General features: G+C 37.3%; 1 protein-coding gene across 1 annotated transcript in view; it reads right to left on the bottom strand.

The window, feature by feature from the left end:
• GRID2 (glutamate ionotropic receptor delta type subunit 2) overlaps positions 1-15,595 on the bottom strand; it is a 681,202-nt gene that overhangs the window by 191,096 nt on the left and 474,511 nt on the right. The window contains exons 7-8 of the mRNA XM_059844122.1: positions 14,173-14,334; positions 6,197-6,316 (exon numbers count right to left, since the gene is read on the bottom strand). Of these exons, the coding sequence (XP_059700105.1) occupies positions 6,197-6,316; positions 14,173-14,334 (282 nt within the window). The remainder of the gene's footprint in view (positions 1-6,196; positions 6,317-14,172; positions 14,335-15,595) is intronic.

Raw genomic sequence — 15,595 nt, 5'->3', positions numbered from 1 at the left:
CAAAATCATCTATAGCCCCGTAAGTCACTGTGTTAAGGGCCATCCAACCAGTGAGCTGGAAACTGGATAAACCCAGATCTTAATTTTTTGAGTTGAATTTTCACTGAGCACTTATCCTTATTGTTCTAGACCGGGGAATCTGGACACCCATTAGTATTACAGCCTAAAATAATTTCTCTTTTTTACAACACACGAAATACACTGGAGCTCAGCAGACATGGCTGACTGTTCTGGTAAGAAGAAATAGGTGGGATAAGACCTGTATAGTGCACTGTGCTTGCCTTGGGTTAGTGGGTATTAGTTTGGAGTGAGACTTGTGGGTCATTTTGGTCCTAACACATGATCCTGGCTCTTATGGATTCTGGATGGATGTTTTGCTCCACAGGTGAATAATTCATGTGGAATGGGTTGAGTTGTAGCAACTCTGCTCTGCATTTATCAGCAGGATGAATTTGAACCTTTGTCTTCTCTGTTCCTGGGGCAGCATCCACCAAGCCACCAAATCCATCTCTGGCTTCTTTACTTTGCACTTATTACAAGTAATGAAATATTCATCCAAAGAGCCCAGGATTAGGCCAGACAGCTGGACAATCCAGTACAAAAAATTAGATTTCACTCCCCCCATCAGAATCAGAGAGTCCAAAAGCTGATAAATTCTCCAAATGGTACACTGATTACTGATTACTTTGAGTCAGACTGCCTCTCTTTCTGCATCCTCAGCTTTTAAAAGAAAATGCTCTCTTCAAAATAAAAAAGAAATTTTCTTTTTAAGACCTTTAAATTATTTTAATTAAAAAGTACAGTTATGGATGGATACTTTAGTTTCTTTTTCTGTTATAGTCAAACATGCAATTGGTTCGGGTTTTAATCTAAGCAGAAGTACACTTCCATGCAAAACACAGTTCTCTATTAACTCTAGTTTCATTGCGATGGCAATCAAATCCCCAACACTTTGCAGCCAAATTAAATTTCACTAAGATTTGACAAAAGATTTGCAGAAGCTACCAGAGACTAAAGCATCAGTTGCTGTGTCTTAATCAATTTACTGCATAGCACTAATGGAAGGGAGGAAATGCTACCCTTCAGCAGGCTTACAAGCAAAATTTAAGTTCTGGGCTGAATCAGAACAGCCGGTCTTGGTTCACCAGCATATTTAATTACCTCTTTACCTTTAATATTAAGTAGCTTACTTCATTTTTAGAAGGGTGATTAAATATTTAAAGTTGCTTTAGAAACACTATCATGCTAGTACTGTGCCAGGTCCAGCTTCTCCATCAATACCAGAGGCAAAGCAGTCAGACACAGCAACTTTTATTTCAACTCACTAGAAAACACACCACCGATAGTATCTCTCTAAATCACAAGGACATCTTTCAGTCACATCATAAATTGCATGACAACCTTTAGAAACATCTGCACAGGTCACAGCTTAAAGTATCAGGAGGTGGTATAAATATATTTTTTAAATCCCATTACACAGGTCTACCTTGATCGTGCTCACAAAGAGCCCAGGTGAACCCATCATTTACCTCAAGCAGCTCAGCAAGAAGCTAACTGAGAAGGAAATACTTCAAATGCTCTTGGTTATTAAATGGGGTTAGCTATTTAGTGTTGGCAGAGCTGTATAACTGATCTTTTTGCCTAATGGCACAAAAGGGAATATGAGATAATGGATGCAGAAAATAAGTTTTAACTTTGTAAGAATAGAAATCAACTTCCTGAAGATCAAAATTTATTGCTCCACGATGCAAGTTTAAGAAAAAAAAATAGTGTATTAGAAAGAAATACCACTACTGTGATCAACAAGTATTTTCAGATGAAGTGGAAATGTCAATTATTTTAAGAGAATGAAGAAATGCAAACCAGCTTTCCCATCTCTGAACAAACAGCACAGCTACAGAGTGTTAACCCTTAATAGTCTGTGAAATGAACACCTGCATGCATTGACTCTGCAGGGAAGGTCCTGCCACTTGCACTGGCTGAAGCTGAGAGGAACAATGCAGAACCTGTTAGACAGGTTTCAAAGCCTTTCACATGAGATGCTTGAAAACCCCAGATCTCCCTTGGATCAAAATAGATAACATTTCCTCCTTAAGACAATAAAATCAAAAGGATTTAGGACTGAATCCTACAATCCTAATGGACAAATGCAGATGGCTCAAAGCATCCTGGGTTACCCTGGTGCCCTACCAAGGCTACCTGTTTTCCTGCATGCTCACAGCTCTATTCTTCCTCCAAGGCATCTCTAGCTGTCCTGAAGGCAAAGGAAACCTTGACGTGGACATCTTGGCGCAGACAGGAATTGATTCAAGAGCCTGGAACATCATCTTGCTCCCTCACTGGGAGGAAATAACCTAAAACATCTTCAGAAGAGAAGAGAAACATGCAGGAGGAGGTGGGTGTATGCTGATATGGAAAGGAAGGCAGAGCAAAACACATCATGATCTTCAACTGCCCACCTGTGGAAAGAAAACCAGAGGGGGAGCAAAAACAAAGTCCTCTAAACTTCAAATGTCAAACAGAGCCTTTGAAGATGAGCCCATTCTGAATTACAAGGAGCACTGTAAGAAACTTGAAAACCACTTTATTTCTGCAGTGCTGTTTTCTACACCACTAAGATGTAAGACAGTACTCAGAGCTATCAGCTTCCTTTTGTTCATTTGTTTGTTGCATGGCTATTCACGGGAATGGCAGCTTTTATTTCAGCAGTTCAGATAAAAGTATTGCACTGAAATTTAAATGTCAAAGAATACATACTCAAATGTCAAATACCAACAGACAAATGCCAACAGAGAAATGTCAGAAATACACCCATGTCTCCCACTGACTATAACTACATCTGCACAAATGCAAGCCACAACATGATATGAAACAGCAAGAGTTTTTCTTCAGTTCCTTTGGGGTTGTTATACCACTGGTGTCAATAAAATCAGTACCTGGCAGCAGTCTGAGTGTATTACTCCAAGTACCTGGCTCTGGCAAAAAGTGCAAGCTAACTGATCCATGGTCTGCGAGGTAATGGATAACATTTACAGTCATGATGGTACAAAATTGCTGATTCAGGCAAATTGCACCCCAGGATTTGCTACCTCGTCACTAGGCGACAGAGCCCAGCACAATGACCTTTCACATGGATTCTCCCACTGCTTTTTGGGTATGATAGTAACCCCTGAAAGCTGAAGGAGGGGACGTGAAGATAGTTTTTCCTAGATACATGGCCTAATTTGGCCAAATAAAACAAAAATAAACATGAATTCTAGGTGTATGCTAAACTATTTGCTTTTCTTGAGTCCTGGGAATAATCACCTACAAATATAAGTGAACTTTGCAGTAGTATAAATGACTCCAAAACCCAAGCAGAACAGATTTCAAGCAGAAATTCTCTTTTCAATTTAATTTTCTCTTGAGAAATTCAAGCATGTTTTAAAATCTTACTTTCTTTATTAAAATCAATTGACTGTTCCTCAGGAAAACAAAATAGTAATTCTTTACACAATTCACTTGATGGGAATCTCTGGTCCCAATGACTTCAATGGGCCTTTTGTAATGATTTTACCCTTCATTATCTCCTATAAAAGTACTTGAAAATATGTTGATTAGAGAAGATGCATTAGCTTAGAAATTTCAGTCAGTCTGCTAATTGCAGCTGCCTCTACTAGAGTTGAGAAATAAAAATTCTTAGGTAGTTCTGCAGTCAGATCACTAAATACATGAAAATCTGAAGTGTACTTTAATTAGTGTAGTTAACAAAAATATAACTGACTCCTGTAATTATTGTGATTTGCTTCCAGCACTAGAAGTTCATACACTGTAAATTGTATTCCAAGAGAAAAGATGTGAATTTTTGTCAGAGAGTAAAACCCCCTAAAAATTTTCTTCTCTGTCTCTGAAGCAACTGTTTTAAGAAACCTACCTTGTTTTTTTAACTCTTTGACATTGACTAGAAATTAATTTTAAATTGCTTTCCTACTCAATTTATTGCAAAAATTTGAAATAATTATTGGATTTTTTAAAAAGAAACTTCTGAGGACAATTATCACATCCTCACAGTATATAAAGAACTTTTCTTCTAAAGAAATTTTTTTCTGTACACCTCTTTTTAAAGGTTTCTCAGGATTATTGAATGCTGTTTAGAAAAAAAATGAAACAGTTTTAATCTGTTCTGCTCTGGACCCTTTCTTCTTTTTAACCAGCTGCAATGCATCACACAACTCTACAGAGAGGCATTTACTATCTTTTTCAACAGTAAAATTTTCTTATAATATCTAAATCTATTTTTAAATGCTCATCTTGGCAAATGTAAAAAAAAATCCCAGATATTTTAGTATTTAGAATATATTTAGTATTTAATTTTAAACTTTGTTTTTCTCCTCAAAGGTTTGTATGATGCTGAGTTTCATCATCTAATTATGATCTGAGGAGAGCTCTATTCTCTTTGACCAACTTCAAATCCATTTCTCTCCAAAGACAGTGAATGCCTCTTTGTTCTTGAACGATCATAGAGTAAACAAGGAAGGTTCAAAAGACCTGTTTGTATTACCCCACTGTTTTACACGAGTTAGGTGTGCCCACAGTCATTAATACCTGTTTTAAAATCAAACTCTACCATAGCTCAAAGTAATAGCACAATTTTAAACACACCATCAAAAAAGAGTTAGAACAGCCAGGGAGTTTTTTGTACTTCTGTATTTCCAAGATCTTTCTGCGAGTCTCTCTTTCTTTACTATCTTTTTGGGAATGAAAGAACACAACTTAGTGCTTCACTCAGGCATTCGCCCAGACAGGCCTGAAGTCAAAAAAACCCCAGTCCAAGTCAACCAAATAGATTAAATGAAGAGACACAGATTTGTCTTAGGAAGGCGTCTCTAAAGAATAAATAGCTCCTCAGTGCACAGCATGGGAAATAAATCAAAATATGTTGAAACAGATCGAATTTAAATGTAAGGGAATTAGGACTTATCCAACATTCTGGTCTCCAAAGACTCTCTGTAAGGTACCTCCAAATGTCAACCAGAACCAGTTCTGCCTAGTTTCTGAAGCATTTGTCAGGACCTCTGCTCAAGGTGACAGAACCATAGGCCCGTGTGTACATTAGGGTATTGACAAGAGATGAAAGAGCACAAACAGAATAACAATTCTGATGAATAGTGGAGGAGAAAGTTCAGTTTTTAGACACTTTAGACTTCTTATTTATCTCTTCTTTCTTTCAGAGTACTTATCTGTTGTTCCAGAAGGTGTGCAGACAAATGATGCACTTCATCATGAAGTGACACTGACACATGGACCCAGTTTACATATATTAAGAAAATTCTCTTGTTTCCTTTCAGTCACTTCATGTTCCTCCTATACAAAACCCAGTATGATGTGATACACTAAATGAAGAGATCTTGGTATTTTCCAGGAAGTCTGTCTCTGAAGGAGAGTTGCTCCTGGAAAAGCCTACTAGTATTTTCTTTACCTGTCAAGTGCCATATGATTTTTGCCATACTAGATGAGCAGTTGTTCAAAGTTAAGGATATTCGTTGCAAATAGAGACATTTGTTTCCAACATTTGTTACACAGGACTTAAATTTAGTTTTAAACTGGCAAAACCCAAATACCAAGAAAGAGTAATTCTGCTGGATATATATGCTATTCCCTGTAACAACTGAAGTCCTTTGGATTGTGTCTGGCAGCTGAATACATAACACTAACTTATTCTGTAAAAGTTAACTCCTATTAAAATAACAAGTATTTATTTCATGAAGAGGCCATAGAAATTTTACCTATTTTACAAAAGAATTTCTCTTTTCATAGCTATGAATTTTAATCATATAGCAGGTGGAGCATCCCACTTTGACCAAGTATCAGGAACCAGTCTGGGTGCTCTAAACATAATTCAATCTAAGATTTTGGACAGGAGTTGTAAGGGTTAAAAAACAACAGCTTTCCCTGGTCTTTTGGGACAGTCCATCAGCAGCTTAACAGAGTCTGCATTACAAATAGTATCTTGATCAACACAACCTGCTTCAAGGCCTATTTGAAATGATGAAATAGATGAGTATCTCAAAGTTCAAAGCTTTTCTCCTACATCTTACTCCTTCAACAATATAGAACACCATGTTATCTGCCACCAAATGTTTTTCTATTAACATGGAACACAAGAAAGGTTTTGAAAAAAATCAGCAATTTCTTGCTTGAATATATGTAGCCTCACCTTGCGGATGCCTCTGCCAAGATCTTCTCCATAGTTTGTCCCCAAAATTTCAAAATGCACATTGGGATTCCCCCCATTTTCTGCAAATTCCAGTTCTCCAGTCAAGCCATTCACTCCACCCTAGAAAAAACAAAAAGAAAAAATGGACTGAAAACTTCTAAGTGGGTAATTGTAACAACTTTTTGTTACTTAAAGGCCTTCATGCACCAGCTATGCAGGATAGATAGGTAACTACCAGAAGTAGGATAGTTTTCCATAGACCATGGTTCCCTAAAAATTCTGAAGCCTAAATTATTCCTGCATCATTATGAAGTTCTTCACAGAAGAATTAAACTCAGCAATGCTAAGCAGATGGAATAGAAACAATAGTCTCACTCTTAGCATATTTGAACTCCAATTTTTGGGCTTTGATCCATCAGCATGTATGTATTGACACTTTAACTCCAACAAATAAAATAAAAAAAGTAGTTTTTTGCAAAGAAGTTTAGTGAAAGCAAAGCTAAGCACAAACACATAGAAGAAATTGCACAAAAATTAGTTATGTTTGTTGATCTTTTCTTTCTCCCCTCAAATGTCTCTCCCCCATGAAAGATTTCCACATGAGGGCAGGCTGAGGTTTCGACAAAGTTATGTGCTTTCTGAGCTCAACATAGATGATCTGCACAAATGAAGAAGGGATCTATTTAAGGTCTAGCTGAATGCAGTGATTTTTCTTTTTCCTCCCAATTATCCTTTATAAAGAATACATGACATGGACAACAATGCAGCATCTCTTCAAGCTTGTTTTAATGTTTTACAGTTTTGCTGGGAGGGGTTAAAATACTAGAGATGAAACACTGGAGTGAATAATCCCCACAAAGAATTAGAGTTGAAAGGGCTATACATGCCACAGCCATACTCAAAATCTATTCCAGAGTTAATTCAACATGACACACATTTCATCTTTGTATAAGAACTGTGATGACCTAAACTATAAAATCAACAGAGCCATGTGAGAAGCTGATAATGAAAACCTTTACCTTCAAAAATTTCTTCAGTTTACAAGTTGAAGGAAAATTTGTGTCTTAGCCCTCTCCCTCAAAAGGAAAAAAAAAAACCAACAAAAAACCAGGCCTGTAAAAAATATTTTAAGAATGTTAAAAAAAAAAAAAAATCTGCCTCTGGTGTAAAACCCCATGAAATGCATAGTTTTTCCCCAAAACATAAGGCAAGAAGTTTGCAGTTGTGATTGCTGTTTCACTTAGGAACTTTTCTATTTAAACTGGAGAAACTTGCAATATCAACTATCTAGCTAAGCACATGAGCCTTGCTGAATCATGATATTAAAAGCTCGATTCTTACATTTCAGTCTGGACAAAATCCAGGAAGGAATACAAAATTTGCATCTCCATTGCAGTTTGCTGTGAAATAACAATGTTCTCCTACTTTTATAAAACATTACTGTGATTATAACAAAAGTAATGAAATAAATCATTGAGATGATACTTTTAGAATTTACTAGAATACTAGAAACTAGTACTATGGGGGAGTAATACATAAATACCTATATATTAAAATATTAATACAAATATAATAATACAACTATTTTATGAGTGCCATTTAAAGTTAAAACCAATAAAATTCTTTGTGTATATACATATTTAATGATTTTTATAAAATGCTTTTGATAATATTTTATTTCTATAGTATTCACTTGTTCTAGAACTAAAACAAATTTAACAAAAAGGAAGGAAAAAAGCCAATAGCCTGATTAAGGGTACATCTAAACAGACATTTGCAGGAAGACTCTGGCAATTGCAAATCAGACAATTTTGACAAAGGTTGTGGTTAGCAAGACACTCGGATGACTTTTTATCTTGACTACCACCTGCAACAACCAGACCTTTGTGGCTCTTAGATTGGGGTTAGCACACCTCTGGCTGGTTCACATTAAAGACAGTGAACTTGTGTTTGCCCACAAAATCACTTGAAGATATCCTTTGGTAAATAACCAAGTTACACAAATATAAACCTTTTACTCCAACTCAAATTTGACTTCATCCTACTTGTGGACCAGAAGCATAAACCTGCTCCATATACCTTTTCCCTCATAGGTTCTTATCTATTTCTTTAACACCTAAGGCACAGTTTCACACGACATGAGATGGAGAAATGCCTGTGAAGTGTCACAGACCTGTAAGAGTTGGGATGCCCAGTGATTGCTCAAAGCCTCCATCTGGACACCTCACCAGATAATGATTTGGTTATGTTGTACTTATTATTTCCTATATTGCTTCCTAAAACTTTCCCTCACACTGTGTATTAAACCTGTGGGTCTGGGGTAATTAAAGCCTGAAAATAAATTAAACTGGTCTAGATGCCCTGAGCAGCACCATGATTTCAAGTGAGCCACAAGCAGGACCTGGAAAAAGGAAGAGGAAACTCTGGAACAAAGTGGTAAAAAAAAAGGAAATATTCAACAAAAAACATTATGATCTCTTCACACAGATGCTTTGTACAGCAGAAAACAGAAATTAAAAATACAGGATTTTCAATCTAGAAAATAAGTGACTTTCCTTTCCAGACTGAGAGCAGTCCCAATACTTTAAGGAACATGGAGATGAAATGTAAATGATTTTTTGAGCCTTGAGATAGCAATTAAAAATATTAACAAACTTTAAAATTTATTTTTATAACCTTTGTTCTTATTCGAGTAAATACAATTAAAAACAATTCAAATAATCATTCAACCTCAATTATACTTGATGTAATCAATCAATTTCTTTAGAAAACACAGGATTCTTTGGAAATATATGTCCCCTTACGTACAGTACAGGTTAACAGAATCACCTAAGATGTTTTGGATTTTGATCTCTATCCAGAAACTTTGTATGAGTTTGTTGAACTTGATTTTTAAATGACTGCAATTGTCAGGGCAAGATACAAACTCGAAGTCCATCAGCTTTAGTTGTCTGGAATCCAGTCTTAACCACAACAACATTATTGCTCACTTATCTATTTTGGCAATCTATCATTCTTTGAAAATTTCTCATTAAGGAGTGTATTAATCAGAGCTTCCACTCCTAGACTGTGTACATATGAAAATAGTGTAATAAGAGCTCCCATCAAAATGGGAATGCTGCCAGCTTGGGAAGGGAAGAGGCAGAAAGATAAAACAGCAAAGAACCACCCATATAACAGCAACAATACTAAATTTATAGGAAATTTCTTGGAGGTCTTGGTTTCTCCTCCCTGTCTGGGACTGATCTTGCTGGACCTGCAGGCCATGCAATCCTGTTATTGCTCTCCACTGCTCCTCACTGTCCCCCACAGCCTTTCCACAAGGCTTACACAACGCTGGGTGCTGCTTGGGGCTGGCAGTGAGGAGCAGGATATTGCCCAGGAAGAGTTTCAGGATGCTGCTCCAATTTTTGTGGGTAGCTTTTCACAGTGTGGATCTGTCTGAAACACTTGATTTACAGCATGTGTTTTATCCCTCTGCTAGGGCACAGTGGAAGGGGCTCACAGAGGAAATGACCATCTGTATGACAGCTACTGATGCAGCAACTTCCTGAGGAGATTTTCCCAAATGATTTTAGTGTTAATCATGATAACGGCCAAGAGTAAAAGAAATTTTTCATTCCATTTAACTCACAGAAACAATGCTATTTGGGCAAGAATGAAGACGTATTTGTTATCTACCTCCTCAAATTCTTCTGAGGTTCAGCTGCAACCATGCAATTTCCTGACATGTATAAAACTGAAGAGTGAAATGTCAGTTGCTAGGCCAAAAATGTTTTACTTACAATTCTGATCACTGCTCTGGGCTTTGCAGAGCTGTTATAAAGCTTGGCAATATAATTAAAGCCTACTTGAGTCCCATCTAGACTGGCAAGATAAACTACAGTTTATACATGCTTAGGCACTACTATACTGAAAGTCCCCGAAGAAAGCACTATTTACCCAGCAGTCAGGACCTCACTTGGGAATGTCAGCTCGCCAATCATCAGCCATAAAATACTGTACTTGCCCTCAGCTTCTGTTCAAACTTCCTCTTCTTTTTCCTTCAGGTACCAGCTAGTTTGCAATTAAGGATAAAAAATAGGCTTTATCCTGGTATAGGCAGGAAAAAACGCTATAATCAGTAAATACACATTTCACATTTTAGTCTTGAAAAAGTCTGATCCTGAGAACATTGTTGAGTTCTCAACTAGCACAGGCAATCCAATCCACTACCTGGAAAACAACTTGGCATCTTTTTTGCATGTCACCACTGAGTGTCACTGACATTTCTGAGGCCAGCACTAGTTGACAATTCCACCTGTGATTCATGAAACAGCAAGAGGTACAGCTCATTTCCCAGAAAGGATCAGCCTCTGTGTTGCTGCTAGCACTAGAACTTTGCTGCTAGTGAGCTAAACAAATGTGACTGGGAAGAGCCCTGGGACACGTGAGAGAAGGCATATGCAGAAACTTGATGCCATCTTGCTGACTTGATCCTCCCTATAATCCTACTTGCACTCATTCCCAGGCTACTCAGGAAGATTAATTTTTCCCAAAGTAGACTTATTTTCTAGTGATACTTATTCCTCCAACTGTGAAATGGCTTTACTGAGAAATAAACAAGTGAGCATGTGTTTAGGGATAGGTCCCATTACAAAAGTGAATTTAAACTAATTGCTGGAGCTGGCCAAATTCATTAGAAGGATTGTATTTCCTGATGAATTTAACTGTTTATTCAGTTCCAGAACAGGCAGGAACAGATATTAGATTTAAATAATTGTGGTGGGCTTAAAATGTTTTCTTTAGGCTTTGTCCAATCAGCTGAATTCACAAAGAAGAAACTGCTTTTGTAGCTGTTTGTAGAAATATTGATGCATGAGTCAAATGCTTAGCAGCGAAAAGTAACAAACGACAATAAGGAATGATTTAGACAGCTTTTTCACAATTTTAAGCAATGCTGGAAACTCTAATTTTCTCTCATTGCCTACTGCCCTTTACTAGCTCATTAACTAAAAAGAAATAAGTTTATTTACCACCAAGGTAACAAATTTAACATTTGCTGCTGTAGGTTAAACATCATCATTCCTTTCTCTTACCTTCTTCAGTGAGTGGCTTAATAAAGATTTCCCACCTCTTCTCTTATTTCTCCCTTCAGAAATCAAAGAAAGGTCTCCCTCTGCAGCTAAAACACTGCCAGATGTTTCTGGATCTTTTCAGACAAATTCTCAACTCCTTTTCCCTTCAAGACCTTGAGTATTGAGTATAATTTGACTCCTAGTGAAGCTACACTGAGAGGAGGGACAACCAGAGACCAGGTGATGATTTCAGCTCTGCAATACAGGTCACCATGAAGGGTGAATTAAGGTGCTGCAGAGGACAGAAGTTCTTTTTCCAGGAGTATTTAAGAATTCTCCAAATGCAGTTTCACCCTGAATTATGTCAATACCCTACTGTGATATTCCATTATACACCACCATTGGCAACACTGGCAACAGTGGTGATTTCAAAATGAAAATGAGGAACTTTTAATTCAGAAACTATTTAAATACCACATAGTAACTTTCATCTGTTTTCTTTCAAAATTAAGGGAAACTGGTATGTTTTTGAGAAAAAAAACCCCTGTATTTCAGTTTATTTTAGAGGATTCTCCAGGACAATAGGAGAGAAAAGATGCTTAAAAAATAAGGCAAGATGGGAAAGAGAAGAATTGTCAGGAAGAGAGATGAAGTGAAAACTTTTTTCCTTTCATTACTTTTGGATTTTATTGTTTTTCTGACACCTCATCAGGCATTCATCAATGCCAAATTTTTAATTTCAAAAGTACACAGCTGTGATCCCATGGTTCTTCTACATAAATGCTTTAGTGAAAGAAAAGAGAAAGTAGGCCACAAAACTAAAGCAGAATTCCTGGTTTTGTGCAATTCCACTTCCCTGTTGCAATCTTTCTCTTTCCTCTGCCTATGGATTGAAATGCTACTGACATTCACACAGAGTAAAATTTCTGTATTTCATTTGGGTTAAATTTTGATTTTCAATTTTAGCACGTTACTTCTAGAAATTCATCTCTGTCAGCACAATGCAGTGTAAGGAGTATTTGGATTATTCAATTTACACCAATAAAATAGTTTCGTATCAAACCCATCTAATTGAAATAGCAGAGAAACTCAAAAGTGACAGGATGGAAGCATGGTTAGCTGCACAGATCAGGAATTTCTTTGGCATTTGATTAATTTTTTAACAAGCTAACAACAACTCTGGAATTTCCACTTGTTCCTGCCTCCTTGAATGCTTCCATAATTCTCCTGGCCCTTTAAATGGAAAAGTGTGCAACAGTACTTACAAAATCCAAGGCAAGAAGAGAACTAGCCTGCCTGAATCATAGGTCAAAATACATGGGACTGCCAAATGTGAACTGGAAATTGCTCAGACAGGTTAAGAGCAACTCAATTTGGAGTCCCTTAAAGACCTATCCTGCCCCTGAATAAGAAATGTGTCCTGGATTATTCTTGCTGTCTCATGAGTTCAAACTGTTAGAATGGAAAACAGAAACATACGAAAGAAATCCTTGAACTATCATTTTGGGGGTAACACTGATTAACCTGGGACTGGGTAAAATATAAGCAGTGTTCAAAGGAGACTTACGTTTTGCCTGCATCATCATAATTTCTGGTAAAGCTAAATACCTAGTGCAGAATAGCAACTTCTCAAGACAACATTATATTTTAAATTATTTTTATGTCCTGTAGTGACAACCATAAATAAATCAACGTTTTATTTTTTTTTTTTACTGTCCTTTTTCTCTTCTGTGTTTACAACACCAGCACTTTAAATGTAAATATGCATTACCAGGAAGTGTATGCAGACAAATAAGGAGGCAGTTTTATGAAAGACATCAATAACATAAAGAAAATGAGGCAAAAAACTTACAGGGAAGGGCAAACTCTCAACCTGTTCATATTGACTAAACAGGTCGCAGTATTTGTCTGTAACTATCTGGAGGCTGTACACATCATGAAGAACGGAAATAACTAAGAGAAATTATCTTTAAAGACTGAACAGGAAAAGCATCTTGGGCATGACAAGGATTTAGGTAGGAAATAAAAATCACAGGGAAGCAGCAACATTGGATGAAGCTGTATCGAGACTGTTACACTTGGCAGTTGAGATGGCCACAACACACACAGTAACACCAGACAATTTCAGAAGGCTCCAAGCATTAGCCCATACAGAGTAACACCAGAGCACTTGAGGAGGCTTCAAGCTCTGCCCTTTATTGCTCTTCTGTGCAATCTTTTATATCCTTCATCTTACATGCACTGCACCTTTGTGTCCTCTGTTCCCTTTGGTGTTGGTCAGTGCCCCAGGACACTCCATGGCTCATTGCTGTCAGTGCTGCTCACCTGCTGCTCACAGCTGCAGCCCACTGGGGATGAGGCTGGACACAGCCCCACCCCAGTTACCACCAACTGTGTGCCTACAGTTACAGGTTTTGCAGTGGCAGGATATAGCCTAGATAATTTACGGGTTTCCTTACTCCCATTTCTATGATTTTCTTTATTAAGGTCAAAGGCAGTGCAATGGCAAATTCTGCAGAACATTACCCACCTGCAATTCTGCAATTTTTTCTCCTTTTTTTTACGAAAATAAATAGTAAATTTATTTCATTTACTTCCTAACCTGTGAAACTTCTTCAACAGCGACACTTCACTTGTTCACCTTGGACGCTTTTTCTTCCTTGAGTATCCAACTGTTTTGGTAGTTTTGGTAAACAAACTTCTTGGTTTTATTTCAATATGATTATTATGACGTGGAAAAAACCCAACCAACCAACAAACAACCCAAGCCAAATAATGACTACTTCCATTCAGGAATTGTGACTATGTAAAAACTATACTGATAAGAGTAATATGCACCTCAGGAGGAAAAGTATTTCCTCCTACCTTATGTGTGAGTATTTTAGAAATCAAAGATGAGGAAACACAGGGAAAAAGTACCTTCTTGATGGTTTCCAGCATTGATCTCCCTCCTTGCCAGGGTTTAGAGTTCTTCCTGATGCAGGTGAGGCTGGCCATGCTGTGCCACTTCCTGTCCTCCAGCTTCTTATGAAAGGCATTTGCCAGCAGGAGGACAGTGTCATATATATACAGGTTTGAAATCTGTTAAGAGATCAAAAGCATAGTTATTTGTAGTCTCCTCCTAGCAGCCAGAATTTATAATTTGTTTTTCCTCACCCATAATCCTCTGGTAATTAAAAACTTTATTTGGTTTTAAGAAGAATCTGTGAGAGGCAAAATGTCACACTTTTGGGATTTGGTAGAACCTGCAGCTGGGGGCTGTAACGCTAAAAGTGATAAACACTAAACAAACTACACACACATGAAAAGTCCAGGCAGCCCAACCACTGGCACAGCTCCACTTGCCAGATTTACAGCTCTACTTATGACCATAAACTGACTTTTTTACATTTTTAACCAGTTCCACGTGAGACTCAATTTTTCAGTCACCAGATATTTGGATACCATCAAACTATCTTCAAGGCTGTTTTGTTATTTGGAAAAGCAGAAACTCTGAAAATTTAGAATAGATTTAGTTGTGAGTTTTTGTGCCTGATTTGTGCAGTCAATTCTGGTTGACACTTTCTGGCATGAAATAAGACTCAATGAAATTCTTGTCCGTGTGCAATTGCATGTTGATTCTGCAATTTATAGTGTTTTCTGTCAGAGTGTTTGACATTGGCTGCTAATTCCTTGCAGGACCAAACTCTTACAGAGTACATGTGTGTATGTTTCACTGTGAGCATAGCTGCATACAGTGCGATGAAGTCCTAGCTTGGGATCAAAAGCAAACAGTGGAATTCAAGAAGAGCAATCACTTGTGTGCCCCTTCCACTTAACCATGTTTTAGTTCTATGTACGTGCTTTAAATGCACACAGTGCAAAGTCAGATGTGAAAGATAGATACAATTAAAAGTAAAAGAATAGAAGCTCAGAACTCATGAACATTTCTGAAAAAAAGTGATTTACAATCTAGTTTTACATCAGTCTTTTCTGTCCTCAGATGGCAGGAACATTTAAGTTACTGACAGTATCATAAAAAGAAACCTCAGCTGTCCTGAACAGAGGTTCTCATGAAGAAAAATTATGTTCAGAAATGAAAAGGACTTTTGGGAATATTATTTTTAGGTAACCTGTTGGTCATCTAAAGTTATTGAGGGAAACAGAGTTTCCTCAGGTGCATGATAAAGGGCTCTGTAGAACATTCCTAGTGCCTGACAGAAAATTAGCCAGTGGCAATTTGAGGCAAGGTTGCTGGGATTTTTTTCTCCATCAGTCACAGACAAGCCAAAAGACATTTTCATCAGATTTGTGGAATATGTTGGCTGCTCTCTGTAAGGGTTTTTTACACAGCTATAGGTAG

This window comes from Haemorhous mexicanus, chromosome 4 (assembly GCF_027477595.1).
Source record: "Haemorhous mexicanus isolate bHaeMex1 chromosome 4, bHaeMex1.pri, whole genome shotgun sequence".
Lineage (NCBI taxonomy): Eukaryota > Metazoa > Chordata > Aves > Passeriformes > Fringillidae > Haemorhous > Haemorhous mexicanus.
This window is presented reverse-complemented; position numbering and strand designations above follow the sequence as displayed.